This window comes from Aspergillus japonicus, assembly GCF_003184785.1.
Source record: "Aspergillus japonicus CBS 114.51 unplaced genomic scaffold BO86scaffold_116, whole genome shotgun sequence".
Classification (NCBI taxonomy): domain Eukaryota; kingdom Fungi; phylum Ascomycota; class Eurotiomycetes; order Eurotiales; family Aspergillaceae; genus Aspergillus; species Aspergillus japonicus.
In genome coordinates, this window is record NW_020291753.1 from 36,152 (window position 1) to 59,595 (window position 23,444).

General features: G+C 48.8%; 8 protein-coding genes across 8 annotated transcripts; 5 read left to right on the forward strand and 3 right to left on the reverse strand.

The window, feature by feature from the left end:
• Positions 1 to 347: 347 nt before the first annotated feature.
• BO86DRAFT_326489 (uncharacterized protein) lies at positions 348 to 3,360 on the reverse strand (the record flags this gene model as incomplete). The annotated part of the gene is made up of 3 exons (XM_025668570.1): positions 348 to 2,528; positions 2,651 to 3,053; positions 3,116 to 3,360. 3 exons carry the CDS (start codon positions 3,358 to 3,360, stop codon positions 348 to 350), a joined length of 2,829 nt encoding a protein of 942 aa, XP_025522019.1.
• Positions 3,361 to 4,834: 1,474 nt separating this feature from the next.
• BO86DRAFT_393685 (uncharacterized protein) lies at positions 4,835 to 5,614 on the forward strand. The gene has a single exon (XM_025673072.1). It carries the CDS (start codon positions 5,083 to 5,085, stop codon positions 5,311 to 5,313), a length of 231 nt encoding a protein of 76 aa, XP_025522020.1. The 5' UTR covers positions 4,835 to 5,082; the 3' UTR covers positions 5,314 to 5,614.
• Positions 5,615 to 6,029: 415 nt separating this feature from the next.
• Positions 6,030 to 8,111, reverse strand: rad7 (DNA repair protein Rad7, protein; the record flags this gene model as incomplete). Its single annotated transcript, XM_025675397.1, has 4 exons — positions 6,030 to 7,069; positions 7,201 to 7,366; positions 7,427 to 7,957; positions 8,028 to 8,111. 4 exons carry the CDS (start codon positions 8,109 to 8,111, stop codon positions 6,030 to 6,032), a joined length of 1,821 nt encoding a protein of 606 aa, XP_025522021.1.
• A 672-nt stretch (positions 8,112 to 8,783) lies between these two features.
• Positions 8,784 to 12,282, forward strand: BO86DRAFT_423415 (DNA repair protein RAD16; the record flags this gene model as incomplete). The annotated part of the gene is made up of 11 exons (XM_025675398.1): positions 8,784 to 8,832; positions 8,970 to 9,844; positions 9,897 to 10,226; positions 10,281 to 10,389; positions 10,441 to 10,515; positions 10,568 to 10,626; positions 10,687 to 10,907; positions 10,964 to 11,010; positions 11,059 to 11,185; positions 11,234 to 11,986; positions 12,051 to 12,282. 11 exons carry the CDS (start codon positions 8,784 to 8,786, stop codon positions 12,280 to 12,282), a joined length of 2,877 nt encoding a protein of 958 aa, XP_025522022.1.
• Positions 12,283 to 13,400: 1,118 nt separating this feature from the next.
• BO86DRAFT_326512 (C2 domain protein) lies at positions 13,401 to 15,234 on the forward strand (the record flags this gene model as incomplete). The annotated part of the gene is made up of 2 exons (XM_025668573.1): positions 13,401 to 14,197; positions 14,268 to 15,234. The coding sequence occupies 2 exons, from the start codon at positions 13,401 to 13,403 to the stop codon at positions 15,232 to 15,234; spliced, it is 1,764 nt and encodes a 587-aa protein (XP_025522023.1).
• Positions 15,235 to 16,077: 843 nt separating this feature from the next.
• BO86DRAFT_28828 (uncharacterized protein) lies at positions 16,078 to 16,874 on the forward strand. Its single transcript, XM_025667369.1, has one exon. It carries the CDS (start codon positions 16,269 to 16,271, stop codon positions 16,710 to 16,712), a length of 444 nt encoding a protein of 147 aa, XP_025522024.1. The 5' UTR covers positions 16,078 to 16,268; the 3' UTR covers positions 16,713 to 16,874.
• An 86-nt stretch (positions 16,875 to 16,960) lies between these two features.
• BO86DRAFT_404959 (putative ARF GTPase activator (Csx2)) lies at positions 16,961 to 20,619 on the forward strand (the record flags this gene model as incomplete). The annotated part of the gene is made up of 5 exons (XM_025674053.1): positions 16,961 to 17,024; positions 17,084 to 17,217; positions 17,312 to 18,989; positions 19,085 to 19,175; positions 19,224 to 20,619. 5 exons carry the CDS (start codon positions 16,961 to 16,963, stop codon positions 20,617 to 20,619), a joined length of 3,363 nt encoding a protein of 1,120 aa, XP_025522025.1.
• An 825-nt stretch (positions 20,620 to 21,444) lies between these two features.
• Positions 21,445 to 22,555, reverse strand: BO86DRAFT_29301 (uncharacterized protein). Its single transcript, XM_025667394.1, has 4 exons — positions 22,410 to 22,555; positions 22,179 to 22,325; positions 21,693 to 22,067; positions 21,445 to 21,627 (listed from the first exon to the last, which is right to left on the reverse strand). Exons 1-3 carry the CDS (start codon positions 22,418 to 22,420, stop codon positions 21,776 to 21,778), a joined length of 450 nt encoding a protein of 149 aa, XP_025522026.1. The 5' UTR covers positions 22,421 to 22,555; the 3' UTR covers positions 21,445 to 21,627; positions 21,693 to 21,775.
• Positions 22,556 to 23,444: the final 889 nt, after the last annotated feature.

Here is a 23,444-nt window from a genome sequence, read left to right on the forward strand (position 1 = left end):
TTCACAAAGACAAGAGACAGGGAGAAAGCTGCTAGCCATTATCACCATCAATCCTAGCTCAGGTGAGAACAAGCAAAATACTGGAGCGAACAGATGTATAGAATCATATCCAGAAAAAAAAAAGAGACGGTCGAGGAATGGACCGAGGAAACGAACAGATTTCAAGGATACGGTTGAACAAAAACAACTGCATAGGTATAGAGACCAGTCAGTTTGCTGCGCTGAGATGTCACACAAATGATAACAGATAATTGGGTAAAGGAAGAGATCACTTTCAAGGAACAAAGCAGGGAGACATTGAAAGATGCCCGAGACCCAGGGTATATGTCAGAGCAGGACTAACCATGCTAGTGTACTGCATTGAGCAAGTCCCCAAAACTAGAGGTTTCCTTCTTCATTCTCCAATTGTTCCTCTTGTCTTCTCGTTTTTTCATCATTTCAGCCCATCCTTCATCGTCATCGTCATCGTCCGCCGCAACGCTGTTACTTGGCTTGGAGTGAGTGGGTATGTGGTTATGGCTGGACAGCGGACGATTAGACATGGGCAACCCGGCTGGAACGACAGCGCAGAGCTTCTCATTCTCATCGTTACACGGATTGAACGTTGAATGAAGAGCCGAAGCCCCAGGATCTGGCTGCATCGTTGAGACAGGTCTATAGCGGGATGCTAACCCAACATTGCTACGTTCGGACGGGGCAATAGACGGTGCATAGCCTTGACCTGCTGGAGTGCCAGGCCTGAGGGCCCCAGACGCATATGGCAACGCCGGGGTATTCAACCGAGAAGAGGCGTTGGGGTCAAGCATGCTGAGCGTCCTGTGGTCAGCTTGGTGACCAGGTGATGCACCGCTCATAGTGTCGGCTGACGGCATCGACGACGGCCGCATGTTGACACTGGCTCCCAGACCGGGTAGAGGGCCGCCCTGTATCGTAGTTTGAGGAACGTTCTGGCCACCCTGGATTTGAATCATCTGCTGCATCCACTGCATTTGCATCTGCACCATTTGCGTCATTTGCTGTGAAAGTTGTATTTGTGCCTGCTCCGTCGCAGATATCGATGGCTGCGAGCTAGTCATAGTGGTCGAATTCAGGTTCATCATAGTGAAAGGCCTGGCAATGCCACCAGGATGAACTGCCGATCCGGATACTCCGCCAGCCTGATAATCATACATGGCTTGGGTGTTGGGACTTCCCCTTCTCATGGCTCTAGCCCGTTCCTCAGTAGCAATGACCCCCACTAAGCCTCCTGGAGGTAACGCGGGCGGTTGGGCGCCATGCACAGACGCACCTCCTCCGAGGGCGAGAGATTCTCTGTTAGAGGGATTGACCAGGCTTGCACCAAAATATGGGTCTCGAGGCAGATTTCGGGCGAAGACAGGTAAGCTACTACGGTTCGCAATATCCTGTTCTGCGGCCGACCCCGGAGACGATATATACGGCTGTTGAAATGAGTTTCGAAGATTGGGTATAGAATTAGAAGGTGTCAGGCGACTGGGAGGCCGATTCCTGTTTGGAAAACCATGTGCTGCAAGAATCCCCAATGGGATCTCTTCGTCATCACCATCACTGCTCTTACCGCTTCCGGATAGATTACCTTGTTGCAACAAGTTTGGTGCACTCTTGCTAGCCCGATCAATGTCTGTCGGCAGGGCAGGAGCGGAAGATTGTTGGCCAGTCACTTTCATCATTTGCTGTCGGTAGACAGAGAGATGAGCCTCCTGCTTCCGTCTTTGCCTTTCAGCCTCACGGTTTTTCTCTGTTTCATCCTCTTCTTCATATTCACTTTCGCCGGACTTCTCACTCATGGATGCGTCGCTTGTGGATCTTCTGAGCTCCTGTTGTTGTCTATAGTGTTCAAATTGGGAGGGCGTCATGATCTTGTTTGCTGAAGAGGCAGATGCCGGTTGATACTTTTCGTATTGTGCGGCCAGGTGAGCATGTGCCGCAATCGAAGCATCAAGGTTGTTGTGTTCCGCTGGTCCAACTAAAGTTGGAGGCTCCTGGTGCTCAGTATGAGCCGCACCCGGTGACAAATCTTCGTTTTGAAAGAGGGATGACTCGTTCTCGGCGTCTGAAACGTCTTGGTCGGACGTGGATGGTAACTGTACACCCTTTTTGCCGGAATAGAGAGACTCCATGATCAATTTGGCATCTTCGTCGTCGACAGGTGCGGAGTCGCGTTTGCTTGTATATATCACACTTCGCCTCAATCCCTTATCAGAGGCAGTCTGTGGTTTATCGAGAGAGCGATGAGAGGTAGTAGCGGCCGCATACGACACGATATGGGGTAGCGCTGCAGATCTTGGCCGTTCTCCCGCGGAATCTATAATCGGGCCTGGGCGTGCATGCTGTGTGCCTAGCTGTTCTCTGGGCGAATCGATGGCTGCGAGTAAACCATCTTCAGAATGTCGGCTGTCCCAGGAGTAAGGAGACGGCTCAACTTCCTGCGATCGATCAGTATCGATTGGTGTCGGGCGGGTGACTCTTTCATCTTTTCTCGCGGGACCTTCGTATCCAGACTTGCGTTCCTAGAAGACATGTTAGAACTCGACACCGACTAGCTCAATGCAGAAATCAGCAAAGACCCATTAGGGGTCTTGGGAGGGACTCTGCGGCTGGGTTAACAGTAGAAGCGGAGGCATTGACGTACCGGCTGTGAAGCTCTCTCTTGTGGTGAATCCTGCGGAGCATAGTAGCGCTTTTCAAGGCTACCGAACATGTTTTGAAAATCGTCTTCCATCTCGTTAAACTGCAGCCCTGTCTCTGGAAGTCTCGGTGCGGTCGCAGTGTTTGTTGTGCTCGCAGTCATAGCTCGGTTTCTTGATTGTCCAGACATGGATAATTGAGATTGTGGGACCGCAGCCGAAGTCTTCGAAAATCTCCCACCGAAAGAAAATGTTCGCCCGGCTGCCCGAATTGCCCCAGAGATAGGAGGAATTGGTATGTCGTACAAATTCCGCGAATGCGGGGACTGAGCCTCGACCGGAGGCGCTCCGTCTGTTGAGCGGCGTGTAGACTGAGAAAAGCGGGCGGAAGGATTCCCTTCGTATGTACTTTTCCAGCACGTTCGTTAGTACCTTGATAGTAGGGAAGTGTAGCAGGAAGAGGATCGTACGAGTTTCGTGAATGCTGGTTTTCCGACGCTGCAAATATGTTGCTCTCTTCGTCTTCGGATCGCGAATACAGAGGTTGGCCTTCGCTTAGCCTCTTCGACATCAGGTTGCCATCGCTGGAGGATTTCTTGTCGGCGGATGGTCGTTCAAAAACCCTAAATGATGACTGAGGAGGATTTTCCACCTCCTCGAGAGCATTGCCTGACGATTTTCGTCGAGCGAAACCTTTGGGAAGCTTTATTGGCATCTGGACTGAAACCGAAGCGACCACTAGCGAAGCCGGAACCACTTCCAGACGGGATTAGCAAGCTACGCCAGCTCCCAGAATCCGCAATACTCCAGCCCCTGCCTGTTGGCGCTATTGTTGTCCCATAAAAAGATTACCGGCGTGGTGGAGGAAGGGAAATTGGACTGAGGGACGGCCCGGGTAGCTGAAGGAGAGAAAACCGGCGTGGTTTTTCGAAAAGGGTGCTGGGTGTGCTTGGAATAATTCTGGGCCTTGTCTAAAGACCGCACAGATTTCGATCCCAGCGGGGCGGAGAGAGGCTTGCTCGCGATAATAATATTTCGAGCAAAGAAGTGGATGACGTGAAGGAAAATGAGATAGCGTCAAGGCAGATCAGTGAGTGCAAGATGTGGATGCTTGTGAGGCTTCGAGCTCACTCAGAGTCAGGGGTCTCCGAAGAATGGTTTGAAGAGGCGAGGTGGCCCAAGGGAGCTTTCTTTCTGATACAGCGTATACGTATAATGATCGATCAGCAGCGGCTGGGACCCTCACAGTCCACTAGCGGGTCCTTGGAAACGGGCTGGTTGGTTGAAGTGATTTCTTAAGCGACTTAACTTCTTACTCGTAAGTGAGTGTCCAGCATTAGTGGGTTTAGAAGAGGGGTTGGCTGTGGGCGTATCAACAATGAACGATAGGTACAGGACATGTAGGTTTTCTGCGACGGGGTCTCGAAAGGCAAAACGAAAACAAACCTGCCTAGGGGACAGGAGAGAATGAGGGGAGAAGGAGATGGATTCGAATGACAAAGACAGCTCGGAGCGCAACCCTAGTTCTCAACTGAGTTAGTCGGTCAACTGGTCAATTAAATGACTAGACTAGAATAGTCCACTTTTTCAGGTATTATTATTATCGACTGGATAGGACAGATAAGATGTAATAAGAGCGGCAAAAATAGAGGAGACTCAGACAGCTGGACCCCCCTTGAGTTTTGAGTACTAGGTATCCGTACTAAATAAAGTAAGTTTCACCATTACAATATGAAGTCCATTTGTTGTATGCTAAGGACTCTACGAAATGGAGATGATGAACAATTTCAACCAAGAGGAATCTACTCGGACTCGTGACTTATCATTTCTGACAATGGTTTGGTGGTTTACTCCGTAGTGACCAGCTATTTAGCTCATGGGCTACTTGAAGAAACCTGAGTCTCAAAAGACTCAACACCTATCTGTCATCGGATTCAACAGACCCTGGATGTGGTGGGGTGTGGAGCCCGAAATAGTAAGTTACGTACCATAATTACTATCTACTAGTACGGAGTACCGTACTAGTAGTTTTCTAGTCTCATATCTAAGCCTCGTAGGGGAGAGAGGGGGAGGGGCGAATTCTGCTAATTATAGTAGCACCCTTCTCTCCTTCCTGTCCGCCCTTGGCGGAACTCCTTTTCTGCTTCTTCTTCTTCTTCTTCTTCTTCTTCCTTCTCCTCTCTCATGGAGGTGACTTGGACAGCTCAGCCAAATACTGTAAATAGTATGTGATGTTGGTAAAAGTATTTTGTGTGGCAGAAGGCTCCCAGAGGAGAAGCCTGTGCTCTATGGACGGCGAATCAGATAAAGGGGGGGTGGGTGATTGTGCCTGGTGCCTGTTTGGAAAAATCCAGCTACGGAACCAATGATACACCTACTGAGAAAAAGGGGAAGTGGTGTAAATCCAGACTTCGGTAGGAAGCGGGAGGCAGTGGCGATGGGGATGGAGAAAGAAATATACAAAAAGGTGCTCAGACAAAAGAAGAGTGTGAGTTGGGCGGCGACCCTCAGACTGTACTCTGTACCACCAATATTACTCGCTCTGTATCACGGCATTTATACCATCCATCTTTATGACTGTCCGGCAACGCAAGGGGCCGTCGAAAAAAGGTCGGCTGGTTCGCTTCTCAAGCCCGCTGCTATTGATTTGAATTTGTTGGAGGCTTGAGGGACCAGGTACTCCGTACCAAGCGGGAAGCTTCAATAGTCGAGGTAGTATCTTATCACATGATCACACAACTAGCTGGTTCTCCAGGTGACTACGATACCACAATTATGTCGTCTATAGTGTGTTGTAACCACAGTCTAAATACGCGGACTTCATTAACAAGCTCACCGGCCATCCATTCATGTTCTATGACTAGCATACCTAAGTTAATTACCCCGTCCGTAGTAGTCTACTTTTACCAAACCAGTTATCACGTGATAGTACAGTGGATTGATTCTAAGTCCCCATCATCACGCATACATCTAGGTTAGACAGAAATGAAACGCACAGGTCGTTAGACTTGGCCATCGTGGCTCATGACCATTTCGTCATCCACTCATAACAAGAAGAATCCCTTAGTGTATCTGAATTAGTCCGCATACAAGCTAGTTTCCCCTGTCTCTCCCAGTATCGTTACCAGTGGAACATAAATGATACGTAGATTGCCAACTACACTGAAAAGGCCTCGGGATGAAGGCGATGGCACTCCAGGTAAGCGAGTGTTTGAATAGACCACAGAAGGCTTCCAGTAAGGTATGAGGTTAGATGACCTGACCATATTTCTTGATTTCGAAAGTCTGTTATGAAAACAACGAATGAAAATTAACCCGTGATACTTTTGGCCCTAGTACCCATCAATTAATTCCTAGCTGACTTAAGAGCCCCCATATTCGCGGTTAGAGATTAGTACCCATCGATTGGGATTGAGAAATTCCCTCCATTACAATGGAGTCTTGTGCCTTCAAGCCACCTATCAGCGCAACACCTGGAGGTATCTTGATATGGCGGAGGTTGAAGCAGGCAAAAGCCACCAACTTTTGGATATTTGGGCAGCTTCGAAAGATCTGACCCACGAGATAATCATCCATGACCGTATGGAACGATACGTCAAGCTCCCTCAGCCTGGGATATGTGCGGCCATCCGAGAAAACCTCAGTAAAGGCAGCATGAGATATGTGACGACAGGACGATATATTCAACTTGCGAATCATAGAGCCTGAATGGATCATGAGTGCAATAAACCCATGAGATGCAAGGCCTGTAGCTTCTGCCGGACCGTCTGGGTTAGTATTATCGATATCACGCGTTGATGAAAGATCCACTATTTCTAGAGCAGGATTTGGCCAGTCTGCGAAAAGACGCACAAATCCCTTGTCAGTGCAGGTGACGTTATCCGAGAAGCGTAACTTGGTCAATGTCCTGCACTTGGCGTGTATCATGTCAAGCAGATGATCATCCGCAGTGGTGAAGCCTTCTAATGACAATGTCTGCAAGCTTGGCCCCACCTGAAATATGGTCTGGAGAAGAGTGTCGTTATCCACATCGTGATAAAAGTGTAAAGACAAATGCACCAAGCTTGTCAGGTTAGAAATGGCTTCAAGTGAGCGATCCCCAAGCTTCCAGCAGTGTTTCAATTTCAAACACCGAAGTGCGGTACAGCAGCTGGTCAGCGCTTCAACGGTCTCGTTGTCCAAAGAGCAATCAAGGTTGGACAGTTTGAGGCTCTCTAGCTGTGACCCTAGCCTTTGGAACAGCTGCCGCCATGATGAATCTGACACCAAGTTGGCAGCATCTAGCTGTAAACTCTTTATACGGAGGTCACGGCTCAACATGTAGCCCACCACCTGATCTTTCATTTGACCTGCAAAGCGAAGGTTGACATGAGTCACAGAAGGCATGAATGCGAAAATCTTCTCAAAGTCCTGTGTTTCAAGCTCTAAGTGCCATCTGTTAGTTCTCATTACATGGGGGAAAGCATAGAAGAGCAAAGAGCAGGAAGTTTGTGTGATAGAAGGAGTGAGAATGCCACAAGGGAATAAAGAAACTGAACCAGAGATGAAAACATACTAGCGGCATCGTAAATATCGATAGAGTCAAGGTCTGGGCGAAGGAAAAGATTGAGAGTCCGAGGTGTCATGACCCGCCTTTTGGAAAGTATCTGACTCAGACGATGCAATAGTTGCGGTGGCAAGTCACCAAACTCTTCAATATCATTGATGTTATCTGCAACTTTCTGCCAGCTATAGTATTAGGTCAAAGCGCAGCGACTTTAAGGGTGTGGTGATCAGCGTACCTTCGTGCACATCTCGGCCAAGCTCAGGGCACCTTGTTGCGCGAGGCCGTCGAGAAGATTGCTCTGATTTTGACGACGACTAGTTCTCGGTCCGCGCTTCTTTGCCTTTGCTTTTCTCTCACTGTCTGTTTGTGCCTTTGAGCATTTAGCACAAAGAAGACCGTGGTTTGGTCCTGTCTTGCTGTATGGAGTAACTGTGAAGCGTTTACCGCATAGCTCGCAATTGCCAAGCTGGCCCGGCATCGGACGCGATCGTTCGTGCATCATCTCACGGGCGATGAAATCGTCGTCATCATCTGGCTCGCCAGTTCGCCGCGCCTTGCGTCGGGCGAACTCTTTACTCTGCTTGATTTTGGCCAGAGCAACAATCTCTTGACGTTTTCGCTTCTTCTGCTGCTCTGGCGACTCACTAGTGCCCTCGTGTGGAGACTTCTCATCATGGTTTTCCTGAACCTCATCAACCTGGCGTTCTGCATCTCTCAAACGTCTTTGGTAGTCTTGGTGAATTTGAGCCGCGGAGATGTTGTTGGACTAGAGAACGAAGCTTTAGTAACTCATTTATGTTGGGTGAACAGCGAGGTTAAGAATAATCAGTACATACAGCGAGGAAATCAGTAAGTGCCGAATGCCTGTGATGTATCATGAGTAGTCCTTCATGATATAGAGGTAATCTGGGAAGTGCCATTGGGAACATACGGGCCTCGGATTTGGTTCCTTGTCTGTCTTCTCTCGCTCCTTCAACGTGTCAGTGAGACGCACAGCGGCTTGCTCAAGGCAACAGGACGTACATTTTGGTTGAGTAAATAAACTGTGGATGGGATATGAGATACGTTTGGAAAGCTCAATTTCCACAGCAGAAATGATCAGCAGGGTTATAATGGAGGTCCTGGCTGGTCACAGGATTCCGTGACGATTTCGCGTTCCACTTAACGCGAGGTCCACCAGGCGGTTGCTTATCGCCTCCGGGGTGGCAAATTCAAGGAATATTTGAGAAGGGAAGTTTTAAAGCGATAGGTCCGAAAAGCCAACAATGTGGTAGTGGATTGGATTCACTCAGTCTCTTTCTTTCACTTTTGCCTCCCTCTCGTTTTCAATTTTCAATTTTTCTTTTCCCTTTTCCGTCTCTTTACTACCTGTCTCTGACTCATCTGTTTTCTCTGTCGACACTCCTTTGCCTCTTTCCGCTAACCTCACCCCGGCTAGATCCTGATCCCGCACCTTTCTTATCGGTCATCCATCCCTTCACGCAATACACTGATAATACCCACAGTTCCACCGACTGCGAGATCTATCCCACGGGTTTGATATCAGTCTGTCCTTTTGTACACAGTGACCAGGTAGCCAAGTGATTAACACAATGGGAAGAAGTTTATCTACCGTGAAGCAAGGGCGGTCATCAAATACTGGTAAGGCGAAGACCTATCTTTTCCTATGCTGAACAACACGGGTGCTCAACTTGCAATAAGCTATCACTCACTGAGAACAAGACCTGAAGATATTATGAGGATGGCAGCTCTGATATTAGCTGACATGTGATGTATAGAACCTGTGGCAGTCTTTCCCAGGCGCACTTCTGCACGGCTGAATCGAACGTCTTTGACCTCGTCGGCCAGCATTTCCCAGGCAGAGAACAATGACAGATGCGACCCTTTCCCCGCGACCATGGGACATCAAGAGATCAAGCCGATATCTATCGAAATTTCTATACCCTCCAGGAGAGCGGCAACATTATCCGAATCTGAAACTTCTCTGCTGGACGAGGGCTCTTCCGGAGTCTCAACGCGAACATACAGTACGCCAGCGACCAGTACTGCAGCTACACCAGTCGAATCTGATGCATCTGGGTCGAAGAAGCGAGTTAGTGCCTCTGCTCGTGCGCGAGAACTACATTCAAGCACTATGTCCATAAACTCAACCCGAGGGTCAAAGAGACCTGCCGCATCTATGTTTTCTACGACCGTCACGGCGGATGCTGCTCTAGCGGAGGCCCTCCAGGCTCAAGAATATCAAGGGCGGTCATCAAAGCAACCTAAATCGTCTCGTCATTCTACTTCAGGCAGCAATTCCTCTGCAACTGATATGGGACGCTCAGTAGGGAATGAGAGTCTCCATGCACAGCATCTTTCATCCAGGAAACGGCCACTTCGATCAGCTCAGATCAGCAACGCTCTGTGTGATGACGAACCTACAGGTGACGAGATGAGAACTGACCAAACGGATATCTACTCAAGTGAATCCGATCTTAGCGACTGTTCGTATTCTCTGACCGAGGTCAGCGAAGATGAAGATGCCAAGCCACAGGAGCCAGTCAGAAGTAGAGCTGTACGGAATTCTGGTGTTTCAAGGACGTCACGACAAGGTTCTACGTCGGCTCGAAGCAGTTCTCAAGTTCCAGGGGATGTTTGGATGACCCGTCGGGTATGTCTTTTGAGTGAATTTGCTGGAAATGCATCACTAAATTACTCTGTAGGCGATCAGAGAACGGAAGAAATTAGAGAAGCAGCACCCATCCGTAATCACGATGTGGGATGATTTGGCAAAATCGACTCCAATCAAGCCGGTAGCGGCAAATCAACCAAGTGGTATATCAAGGACTCTCAAGTCATTCCAGCTCGAGGGTCTCAACTGGATGATGCAGCAAGAGCAATCGCAGTATAAGGGAGGTCTCCTAGGAGATGAGATGGGCATGGGTAAAACAATTCAGGCTGTTTCCCTCATTATGTCCGATTATCCTGCCGGAATGCCATCGCTTGTAGTAGTACCTCCAGTTGCTCTAATGCAATGGCAATCGGAGATCAAGGTTTGCTTCTTCGTTCCTCTCAGTGTTTCACTAAAACTGACTTCTTTTCTTCAGGAGTACACCAGTGGTCAACTGAAAGTTCTTGTCTATCATAATTCCAATCCCAAGGTCAAGACTCTTTCAAAAAAGGACTTGGAAACATATGATGTGATTATGATTTCATGTAGGTGACCAGATGAGCTATAACATGAAAATTAGACTTACAATCTTCCAGATGCTGGCCTTGAGTCAATCCATCGCAAAGAGTGGAAGGGTTGGAATAGGAATGATGGGATTGTGAAGGAGGACAGTACGTGATACACAGTTCAATGTGTTCTATATACATACTTACAGCAACGCAGGCGTCATTCATTCCATTAAATACCACCGACTGATCCTGGACGAAGCGCACAGTATCAAGGTAAGCTTGGTGCGTCCGCTCCTGACTATGAAGCTCCAGTATTAAAATCCAAAACACTAGCAACGGACAACGAGTGTTGCCCGCGCCTGCTTCGCATTAAAAGCCAACTTCAAGTGGTGTCTCTCTGGCACACCGGTTCAGAATAGGATTGGCGAATTCTTCTCCTTGCTTCGTTTCTTGGAAGTCCGTCCTTTCGCCTGCTATTTCTGTAAGCAATGCAAGTGTCAACAACTTCATTGGTCACAGGATGCAGAAAAACGGTGTACTACATGTAAACATAGGTAAGGTTCATTTCAGTGCTTTGTATGTTGCTTTCATCTGTTAACCTCGACTGTAGTGGCTTCAGTCACGTGTCCGTTTTCAACCAGGAGATTCTCAACCCGAGTAAGAGCTTCACAAGTCCACTTCTGAGACTAGTCTAATTGAGAACAGTAACCGAAAGAGACAATGCTCATGCTAGGAAGGAAGCTTTGGCAAAATTGCGTCTCTTGACGGACAGGATCATGTTGCGACGAATCAAGCGAGATCATACAGCTTCCATGGAGCTTCCACCTAAACGGTTTGTTGCATACTACAAGTTGATTGAGCTGCGCTGACTCGTCTCCAGTGTTGTCATTCGCAATGAATTCTTCGGAGAGATCGAACGTGATTTCTCTAGGAGTATCATGACAAATTCTACTCGCCAATTTGATACCTACGTGAGCCGCGGTGTCATGCTGAACAACTACGCTAATATTTTCGGACTTATCATGCAGATGCGACAAGTGGCGAACCATCCTGATCTAATTCTGAAAAAGCATGCTCAGAGCGGACAGAATGTTCTTGTCTGTAGTATATGTGATGAACCTGCAGAGGAAGCTATCAGATCTCGCTGTCATCATGAATTCTGCCGCAGATGTGTCAAAGACTATGTTCAGTCCTATGGAATCCAGTCTGTGGTCGACTGCCCCCGTTGTCACATTCCTTTATCGATCGACTTTGAGCAGCCCGATATCGAACAGGAAGAGGAGCACGTCAAGAAGAACTCTATCATCAATCGCATCCGAATGGAGGACTGGACGTCGTCGACTAAGATCGAAATGCTGGTTTATGAGTTGTATAAGCTTCGAAGCAAGAAACAGACACATAAATCAATCGTTTTTTCTCAGTTCACCTCCATGCTACAGCTTGTCGAGTGGCGTTTACGCCGAGCCGGTTTCAATACAGTTATGCTCGACGGTACAATGACACCCGCACAACGGCAAAAGTCGATTGAATACTTCATGAACAACGTGGATGTTGAGGTGTTTCTCGTCTCACTCAAAGCAGGCGGTGTGGCACTGAATTTGACCGAGGCGTCGAGAGTTTTTATTATTGACCCGTAAGTCTTCCAAAGGCGGTGGATTTTATCTTACTTCTTGTCCACTGATGTTTTATGGTCTCAGATGGTGGAATCCCGCCGCTGAATGGCAGAGTGCGGATCGCTGCCACCGCATCGGGCAGCGCCGACCTTGCGTCATCACTCGACTCTGCATAGAGGATTCAGTAGAATCTCGCATTGTTCTACTACAGGAGAAGAAGGCCAATCTCATCAATGGCACCCTTAACAAGGATCAGGGGGAGGCTTTGGAGAAACTCACTCCGGAAGATATGCAATTTTTATTCCGAGGATCCTGAAATGCATAAGACATGTGGGTGGTCCGGGCCTGACCTGTTATCCGTTATTTTATGGTTATTGTTGATGCCAGGAAATCTGCCAGGTATCCCGTGCTACTACCAGTAAATGGGGATCCACTTGTTCCAATGAGACATATGAATACAATCAGGCATCCTAAAGTGCCTGGATCATTATTCGTTGGAATGGTTGGTCGTACTGTACACCAAAAATAAATTCAACGCGGTAGCCTAGAATGACGTCACCTGATTGCGATAACCCAATGCAAATACGAGTATCTAGTTTGCATTCTGTACATAAATGAGTACATGGAATACCTTCCTATGGAGAATCGCTCCGCCGCTCGTTCTCTTCTTGTGCAAACCCAATCTTTTTTTAATATCATTCCAAGTTGCGTTGGCGCATGGTACTTTGGATCATTGAAGTCTACATCGATCAGCGACTGTGTACGATGGACACTGTATGGGGCAGGCTCATCAGGTATCGTGGACTTTACTCATTGTCAAGCGACGATGTACACTGTTGATTACCTATTACGTACTGTGGAATCTGTAACTGATTAGGTGGAACGTGGTCTCCGCTACGCCCTACAGGGAGACTCGGTCCCGTCCTTCCGTCATCGTTCACTCGGGGGGCACGATCGACGGGAAAGAAGCCTTGCCGAGACCAACAACATTCACTCTCACACGCACACACTCTCTCTTCTCCCCCACACCCTCTCCCTCTCCCTCATTTTCCCTCTCCCCGTGGAGGGGCCGCATGATGTCAGTTCCCCTAACTCCGAGGTGTGGTTGAGTGGATTCCCAACCACGTATCTTTCTTATTTCTGGTTCGGATCTCTTTCCTAAATGCCCGCACCTGCTTTTTGAAAAAGAGGAATCGAAACACAAAACAAGGGATCAAAAAGAAAGAAAAAGAGAAAAGCAAAGAACCCCAAAAAAGGAAGAGCAAGAACAATTAAAAAACAGCACGGAACCTCAGACGTCTCCTGCATCATCCTGCGCCTGCTTGCTGATCCCCGCACACTCTTGCAGGTAACTGGCGGACCCGCGGGCCCTTACCCCATTACTTGCTATCGTACTTAATTTTATCCAGCTTCCACTCCTTCCCTCCGCCTCCCATGGAACAAGCGCAACCGCGGACACGTCGACGGCGTCCGGTAGATAAGTATGGTCCCAGATTCTTCGACAAGACAGAGCACGTGCAAGACAGAGCGGCTGCCATGAAGGCCACTTTGCACGGGGACGAACGCTCGCAATCGCAACCTGCTGGGGGCTTTGATAGTACCCCGTATCCTTATGCTCCGCCAGGGTATACCGTTAAATTCACTTTTCATCGTGGCGTCAACCTTCCTTGCGCGGATTTTGGTACCTTCTCTTCGGATCCTTATGTTCATGCTCAATTAATCGTCGACCTTCCGCAGCGTCACAAGCAGGATCCCTTTATCTCGTTCCGCACACCTACAGTGCGAAAGAACCGAGATCCAGTCTGGGAGAAGAGTTGGATTGTGGCCAATGTTCCGGCATCTGGCTTCCAGTTAAAATGTAATGTTTACGATGAGGATGCGACTGACCATGATGATAAATTGGGAAACGCCTACGTTGAAGTAGACTCAATCGATGATAATTGGCCTTCGATTAAGGAACAATCTTATCGTGTCAAGAAGCGACTGGGAAGCAAACGAGTATACTTGTTCGGCAACATTGCTGCCTTGGCTTCACGACGCCTCGACGTGGCTTCACACTTGGTGATCAGCATCGATTGCCTAGGCAAGACGCCCGGTGATGAAGGAGCGCATATGTACACCGTTGGACCAAATTACTGGTTCAAGCATTTCTCTCCCCTTATTGGCAGGTTAGCAGGCACCAAGGACGAGGTTCAGAGCCAGAATGGTCAAAAGACAATCAGTCGATACAAGTACGTCTACCTGTTCCAATCCAAGCATATAGGTACAACAAGTACAACAAGCTCACTGCCCACATTCTAGCTTTCAAGCAATTCAAATACAACTCAAAGGCCCTGTGCCCGCCGAGCTTTATCATCGCTATGTCGAATTCAAACCATTTGTGGCCGGAATGTTCACGTCCCACAGTCTTCGTGGCAGGATTCTCAACCGAGCGCTCCATCATCAACATGAGCGCATCTACAACTTCGACAAAACAACTCTTACCGGTCAATTCGCATCGCCATGTCTTGAACTTACTCAGAAGTTTTTGGAGTTTGTTCACTATGCACAGGGTGGGAGAATTTTCACCTATGTTATTACACTTGACGGACAATTTCGCTTCACGGAGACTGGAAAGGAATTCGGCATCGATCTCTTAAGCAAGCACACCATGCACAGTAATGTATCAATCTATATCGCGTACTCTGGGGAATTCTTTCTTCGACGACGAAAGCATCGCCATCACCGACAACCTGACACCCCGCATCCATCAGAGACCTGCAACTATTCCGCGGATGAGTCGCAAAATCAATTGGAAATATCGGTCGATCCAGCTGACTACGAGCTTTTCATCGATAACGATAGCGGCACCTATCGTCCCAATGCAGAGTATCTTCCTCTTCTCAAGCAGTTCATTTCATCCAACCTGGTAGGCCTTCATATAACCACACTTGATTGCAAAAAGGATGCTGCGCAAATGGAGGCATTGAAGAATGAGCAGCGAGATTTCAAGAACCATGAGGGAAATCAAATGATTTTCCTTCAGCGAAGTAACAGCTCATCACTCTCTCTTTCCAGCTCAGACGAAGAGGACCTGAATGAACGCAGCGACGCGCACGTGCCACGCAGAGCAAGGGGGGACCTGGCACAAAAGGTCCACGAGATGCGCGATGTCAAAGGCCACTTGATGAACTGGGCACAAGGAGATGACAATGCCGGCTCCAGGTTCAAGGCGGGCAATTCCGCACAAGATCATAGGGGTGTTGAAGGAGGTACTGTTAATTTATAGATGCCTGACTCCTTCATGTTCAGGCACACCGGAATCCTGCCTGCGTCGACCTAATTCGTACAGGGCTTTCGCAATGATCACTTGCTGAACATCGTCGAAGCTTTCTTCCATCCTTCGTTCCCCTTGCCCCTCATATCTTTATTATGCCTTTCAATAGGCTCTTCGCTCTGCTCTGTTGCGTGTCTCCTCAGCGACTATGTTTATATATTATACCTTTGTTATCAGACCCCTCCCTGGTTTATTCTTGATGTCCATGACCTTATTGTTTCGTCCTAAGCCCAGAACAGGTCAAAATGCAACTAATTGCGCCATTGTATGAATCTGTTCTCATTTAAGCTTCCAGCCCGCCTGTGGGGATCTCCGGGTGTCGTCTCTACATTAGCTAATTGTCTGGTGGTTATAGAGCTTGCGCTCGACGAGTAGAATGCAGCCAGTATGTTGCTAAGAGGTTGTATGCTGTGGACTCAATGCAATAAGCTAAGAATGCGACTGATTCAAACGCCACTGGATGGTAGCATGCAGAATAGCTGTTTGGGTTCTGATGGCGTTCCTGGAGCACCAAAAGAAAAGAATAGGAAAGCCGGAAGGAGACAAATGGATTACACTGTCCCTCAAATGGCTCTCGCAGGTCACTATCACTATGCCTAGACATCCGATCCTACATGACAGCCGCTTTGTGAAGCACCCACCGTTCTATCTGCTTTGCGAGCACGGAAGGGAGCTCTTGTTTTGATAGGATTGATGCAACCCATTTAGGACGACAGGCTTCGGATTAAAAGGAAATGGGGGCGAACTGAAACCTATGCTTACACGAGGGATAGGAGAATTCCCTGGTGCGGGCTGTCATATGACTGGACTCTGATAACAAAACTGGGGAGCTGTTGACAGGCATCATGAAGAAGGTAGACCATGAATAGCTTGATCAAGCCTCCTCAGAGAAATGACGATACGTACGAAGTGACAGAAGAGGAAACAACTGGCAAAATTGAAGGCACAAACACAAGCCTAGTTGTCGCAGGTCAGCCGGCTGAGAAATGAGCATCTTACCCGATTCTGCCTTAGCCCCCGACTGCTTCGCCCTGGCCTACTTACATGCCCTCCGTCTCTCTTTCTTTCTCACCCTCTCTCAGATCGCAAACAACTTCAAAGGCCAGATTCCACATCTGTTCCTCGGGGGTTCTCGTTTGCCGTGTCTTCTGCAGTTTTTAAAGGGCTATTATCTTGCTAGGATCTGTCTGCCATTCTGGGCGTGCTCTATTTCCACCTCTCTTACCCTTTGCCCTCACCCCTCTTCCCCTCCTCCCTCCCTTCAATTACCACACAGCACCCCTTCCTCCCTACCTCCTCCTCCCCGCGAATTTCGGACAACACCTCCTCCTGGCTTATCATACCTGAACTCAGAACAGCAAACTCTGCTCCTTCCTCCTAGTGATCATTGCCTCTGCGACCCTTCCTCCGCGCGCACGCCATTTTCGTGACTTCCAGCACATGGTACACGATCGTCTCGCAGCGAACAACTTTGGTCGCAAATAATCAAGTGATCCATCAATTGTCTGAATGACGACCCATCCTCTCGAGAATCTCATTCTTTTTCGCCTTAGCCTTAGTCTGGCGCCACATCCGGCTACGGGAGCGCAGACTGTCGATGCCCCCTCCTAGTCCCACCGGTCACTTCTCCGGTCTCTCCTGTTTCGAGCGGTGATTCGATACCTCCAGCCACTTCACTATGGGCAATGTCGGAAGCCGCCTGGATGACTCCGGGAACCTGTATTTCAAAGATCAGGCAAAATGTACGCCCCTCTTTAATTAAAGATGCAACGGATGTTGTGGCTCATTTGGACCCGTCTAGTCACGATCGCTGCTGTAACGATAACCAATTCTAGGCGCCGAGTGCTCCTACATCTCGTTCCCAATTCCTTTCCTGCTACCAGATACACCGCTAGGCGCGAGGCTGGCGATGAGAGCCCGATCGAATACATACAGGTAAATCGAGAACGCTGGCTATACCGTGGCGGTAATCGCTTGGATTTTTCGGGGGGGCATAAACACCAGTAGCTAACCGCTTCATTGTGGACAGGACCCTGATCTTTCGCCATCTGCACCGGTGCCAACATTCCTCCTGCGCTTGACCAACGAAGACGAGCTGAATTTCAATTTTACCTTTATCCTTAGACAAACACAGACGGGAAACGCGGCCAATGCCACTGTCAATGGGGTCTCTACCTCTCTGCCCGAAGTAGCCGACACCGTTCTAACAGGCCTCACTTTCGCACATGCGCCAAACACTAGAGATCTGGACAATCTTATCACTCGCGAGTTTCACGCCAATCCGAACCTCCAGAACAATTCTAATGTGCAGCTGGTGGGAGATTATTCGACTTCGGGTAATCCTTCGGTGCAATTTGAATGGTCGTGGAAATGGAAACCGCCCAAGGTCATAGAGGATAAAGGGGGCGGTTGGAGAAACAGTTGCAGTTTCCTTGATTATGACCAGAGAGCCAATCGGTTGAATACCCTCGCTCATTTCTCGTTTTGGGTGCACAGCACTCAGCGTGCTCTCCCCAGTCCTAAGGTCTTTTCACCAAACCTAGAAATCCCTGTCCCTTTTCGGAATCGTATTCCTTCCTCACAGTCCATCGTCTCGCACTCCAGTGATGCAGATACAGCATCTAACCCTCATGCTGTGCCCGTCACACCCCCAGAAGTCGGCGACACGGCTTTTGTGCCCCCACCTGGGTATGCACCCCCCCTTCCTGTCAAGGTCGATCTTCCCCATTCGCGCCCCGGAGAGGACATGAGCGTGGTTGAGGATGGCCCGTTGTTCCGTGCGACGATGAAAGCATTGGAGCAAAAGACAGGGAATATGCGAGCGAAGATAAAGAAAGTCCTCAAAAAGGCCGAGGCCGCCCAGCAAGCACAAGTGGCCTGTAACGATGCTGTAGAAGCATTTCTTTCCGCACTGAACGAAGCTTCTACTTCGAATGCCAACGCGATCCAGCCTGCACTTGACCATTATTTTGAAAAGACGGCACGCCAGATTCTGAATTATGAGCGACTAAATACGACACAACTTCAAAAACTCGTTATTGAGCCATTGGTCAAACTCTACAATAACGATATCAAACAGGCCGAGGCCAAGAAAAAAGAGTTTGAAGAGGAGAGTAGGGATTATTATGCCTATGTCAGTCGCTATCTTGGCCAGCGACAGGATTCTTTGAAGGAAAAAAAACGAGCGGAGAGTGACTCGAAGTATCAGGCTAAGCGGCGCAATTTCGAATTAAAGCGTTTTGATTACTCCTCGTTCATGCAGGACCTGCACGGGGGTCGCAAAGAGCAAGAGGTTCTCTCTCACCTTACTAAGTATGCTGATACCCAGGCGAAGAGTTTCCTTGCGGCCGCCAAAAAGGTTGACAATATGATTCCCCAATTGGATGCTTTGATACATGAGGTCGGGCAGGCGGACAAGGAATTCCAGTTTCAACGAACGGAGAGGGAAGAAAAGCGGAGAGCACTGGAAAAGAGCAGCAACACCTTTCTCGAACCCGACACCCTAATCTCGGCAGGCGCCCCGTCTACATTCTCAGGGAGTACCAATGGAACTCAGAAACTAGAAAGTGATCTAGGCCGCGCAGATAGCACCGGCTCCCAGTTGCGAAGTGTGGCTAGCAACAACTCATCAATTCTACCACAAGCAAACTCGTCCACTACACCGGTGGCCGGGTTGTCCATCCTCGCGTCGACGGCGGGCTCAAACGGTATGTTCACGCCCAGTTTTCGATTACAGTCATCATGATGGCGCTCTTTGAGATTGACTCGCGTTCCATTCTCAACCCCACTGATGATAACGCAGGCCAACAAAGGAAGGAAGGTCTTCTGTGGGCGCTGTCTCGCCCAGGCTCTCATATTGATCCCAAAGGCATCAACAAACAAGCCTGGCACAAGTGAGTTCACCCACCTTTTCAGTTTGCCTTAAAACTAACCACATACAGATTCTGGATTGTCTTAGATCAGGGAAAACTTTCGGAATACAGCAACTGGAAACAGAAGCTTGACCTCCACATGGATCCCATTGATCTGAGAATGGCATCCGTCCGAGAAGCCCGAAACGCCGAGCGGCGATTTTGCTTCGAAGTCATAACTCCACAGTACAAACGCATTTACCAGGCCACCTCCGAGGAGGATATGTCCAATTGGATAAGAGCAATCAACAACGCTCTGCAGAGTGCAGTAGAGGGTCGCGGCATGTCACCACCACCAATCGCCACGGACAACGATAGTGCCTCTTTCAGTCGTGATATCGGATCGGTGCTGACCGGAAAGACCACCTCATATTCTGTTCAACACTCCCAATCAACTGGCTCTAATAACAACGTCACTCGTCGCACCACTGTAGGCGCAAGACCAAGTTACGTTCGTGATAACCATGGCTTTGAGGAGAATCCTTCCAAGTTACTCCAGACAGTCCGCGATGCGGATCAAGGCAACAATTGGTGTGCTGATTGCGGCTCCACATCTAAGGTCGAATGGGTGTCTATTAATCTGGGAATTGTCTTGTGCATCGAATGCAGTGGCATTCATCGATCACTTGGGACACATATCTCCAAGATACGATCTTTGACGCTGGATGTGCACTCTTTCTCAAACGACATCGTTGAAATCCTCCTGCAGATCGGCAACCGTGTCAGTAACATGATCTGGGAGGCAACACTTGATCAGCTGCACAAGCCAATCGCCACCTCTACTAGGGAGCAAAGGTTGAAGTTCATTACGGCCAAGTATAGTGAACGAGTATTTGTCCAAGCGCTACCCTCCCCCTTATCCCGCTTTGCTACGGCGGACGAGACTCTTCTTGCTGCAATCAAAAGAAACGACATCCAAGGCGTACTTTATGGCATCGCGCTTCGCGCCAATGTGAATATCACCGACCGTTCTCGCAATACTCATGCCGTGTTTCTGGCCCTAGCCGCAGCTGATCCTGCATCACCGGGGTCGGCCTCTAGTCTGTCAACCAGGTCACCCGCAGGTCCTCCTGTAAAAGCGATTCCTTTCCCGATTGCAGAGATCCTCGTCCAGAACGGCGCCGAGATTCCTCTGCAGCCTCCGCCTATTCCCCTTTCGCCAGCTGCCCAACTATATTTGAGTCAGAGGACCGCAAGAGTGCCCAATTATATCAGTACTCCTTCCGCTCCTCCCACTGGGAAGAGTACAGCTGAAATCTCAGGTTCACCACCAACGATTCGAGGCCCGGGCACTGATAACAGCGTCGTATCGCCCACACAGGCTCCGAGCTCACTCGACAGTAAGGAGCGTGAGAAGTTGCACAAAAGAGGTAGTGCTGGTGCTAGATTTGCTGGAAAGGTTGCCTCACTTGGTATAGACCGATAATGACTTCTCCTCTGCCTCTTCTTCTTCTTCTTCCTCCTCCTCCTTCCTCTCCTCCTCCTCCTCCTTCTTCCTCTCCTCCTCCTCCTCCTTCTTCTCCTCCTCCTACCTTCCGTCTCTGTGTCTATGTTCTATATCCTTTTCTTAATCCTAATTATAACGAAGCTCCAGTAGACATGATGTCATGTCGAGACCTAGGGTCAAATGTCTCCAGTCTCGATGTCTAACTGAGAGGATGACTGTTATGTTACTGCCGAGACTACTAATGCCCTTGTCACAAACTCTTGTTGATATCACCTTCATACAAACTCAGTCCAGCTCTTTTTGCTTTCTTGATTACTCGCCCGCTGCTACTCGTTTCCATACTTTGTCTTCTTCCGCCTTCGCACTGCGATCCCAATTCCTGGGACAATCGTAATTCCCAGTGTTCCAGTCTTGGCCGATGCTCATACTGTTGAGGTTTGGATGCGTGCTACCAAGTGTTCTTGCTGAATCACGGTGGGTCGCATCAGAGCTGTAGCAGATCGGTCCCTCGTAGACCTGATTCTTCTACACCTTGTTTTTGCCAATACTGTCCAAATGGATCAAAAAAACTCAGTTTCTTCTGTTCGACGGCGGTTAGCAATAGTCCAAGATACCTATGATGTGGCAAGAGAACATGAATTCATTCTCGTCCAAAAGAGACCAGCAGTACACGAAAGACTTTGATCACGGACAGTAAGTAGCCCTTGCAAGACACATGGCCCTACCAAAAGCTGCGTTCTGAGATTGTGGTGCAGGTTCGCCAGAGACCGTCATCAAAATGAGCATGGATACGGTGTGCTGGAGATGATGATCTGCGCATCAGCCTTCGCCACAAAATAGTGTATTATATTTATAGGTTAGTCCTCCTTATCAACCATGTAGGCCAAGGGGCGAAACCCAGCGCCGTCTCTTGTCTCTCCCCGCTGTTGACTGCAGGATTCTCGATGCGTGCATACGAAACAATATCATTGGATGCATCGAACGACTCTATATGAGCCACAATAGCATCGCCCTACATGCTAGCCTCAAGGTGTGGATGAAGTGGGGCCTACCTGGCAATACGACGGACTTAGATGGCTGAAACAGGAAAGCCAGTAGGGGAGGTAGACACCTATCAGAGAGCCCAGGGAACCATTTAATGACGGTGGTGGTGTTGTAGTGGTACTCTCATGGCCAAAGGAGGGTGAAGTAAGCGGCACATGAGCATGTCGAGGGCGCCACACTGGTCAGGCCACGGTTCCTCACTCGAATGGCCGATTAGAACGCGCATATCTGTTCTTGGGGTATGGTGCCACTGTGTTGGCTGGCCAGCCTTGAACAAAATCGAACTGAGTGGATCACTACAAATTTGTAGTATTCGCGTATCGCCTTGTAAAGGTCGGTCGTGGAGCTGGCAACCTCGACAGATGCAAGCCCCATGTAGGGAGCTATAATTCGGGTTAGTTCATATCACATAGTACCTTCCACAATGTCTTCTCTGTGCGATACGGACCGCAAGGGGCCGCAAGGGGCCAGTGTGAAGCAAGCAAGACAGAGACATTTTCTTTCTTGTTAATTCTCGCAGATTCTCGCAGTGTTGATACTGTATGACGTCATGTGGCAGAAAAAGGTAGAGTGGCGGCCAGGAAGGCGGTGTGTCAAATAGGATTCTCATTTTCATGATCAGATTGGCAAGCCTCTTTATACTGTACACTGTACTGAGTAGTGTCCTCATAACTTAACCTAATTTTCGAGTGCTACTCATGATTGATTCGCATCTGTTGACGTACTGAGTGAGCATCGAAAGCTAGTTGCGCCTCAATTGGCCCTGAAAACAGGTTCATCCACCTCCGTAGTCAAATGAGTAGGAGGGCTCCTATCGGCAAATATAGGTTGTTAACGAACTTGTGTCTAGCTCGTCGAGTGGCAAAGGCTACATCGAATTCTTATAGCACGCCAAATAGATCATGCCATCTAAGTACATACCTCGGACCATATAAAAATTACTACAAGCAGTCTACTCTACAACGAGATGGCCCAGACTCCCGCCTTAATCCAGTAGTACCTCAACAAGACAGTAATGATGATTGAATAGAGGGACTTTCAAATGTGTCCGGTGCATGTGGTCTCTCTCAGCGCAGTCACGATCCACATTCAGTGCAGCAGCACGTACATAGAATGGTCTTCTAAGACCTCGCTATTTGGGGCTTGCTGCCCGCTCTATAAAGGCGTCGTGAATTCCTAATTTATAGGCCGTCACCATTGCTGCCCACACAACTTGCAGCTCATGAGGGTCACCTGGGTCGAGATGGGGCGGGTCCGCTTTGCATAGAGGTCAAGTACAAGAGCGTCATCCGTAGAATTTAGATGAATCAGTAAAGGGGGCTGAATCTCCTGCACATAACCGCTGCAGTGTCGCTCAGACAGACAAGTGAGTGTCAGCAGCTTCAGCAACAATGGCCGCTCACCAAACTCAAGTGATCAGGATCACTGCTGCGCCTACACCGCATTCGCAAAGTGTATACTTGCATTCCTCGGTTGAGGGCAGATTAGCCTACCACATCAGCAGAAAGCGCTCGCAGTAAGAGGCGGGGGGAGCCCGGGAGACAAGACTCTTGTTACAAAGGTAAGAAAGATGAATGAATTACACACAGAAAAGCAACGGAAGATCAAAGTGAGCAAGAGAGAGCGAGTGCGCGAGGCAAGGCGAGGAAAGTAGAGAAATTATCGGTGATCAGTTGGCCCAGTGCCCACCACTGTTCTCGAAAACACGAAAATTCCGTTTAACGCAAATCGAAGAGCTTTTTTCTTTTTTTTTTCTTTTT

Bases quoted from the DNA above. Each gene is read 5' to 3' on its own strand.
- BO86DRAFT_29301 (XM_025667394.1), bottom strand. The intron at 22,068-22,178 runs GTCTCTGTCTTG...CCCGAATTATAG, and splicing joins GAATTAACAAGAAAGAAAAT to CTCCCTACATGGGGCTTGCA.
- BO86DRAFT_393685 (XM_025673072.1), top strand. From the start codon at position 5,083: ATGGGGATGGAGAAAGAAATATACAAAAAGGTGCTCAGACAAAAGAAG.
- BO86DRAFT_28828 (XM_025667369.1), top strand. From the start codon at position 16,269: ATGAGCATCTTACCCGATTCTGCCTTAGCCCCCGACTGCTTCGCCCTG.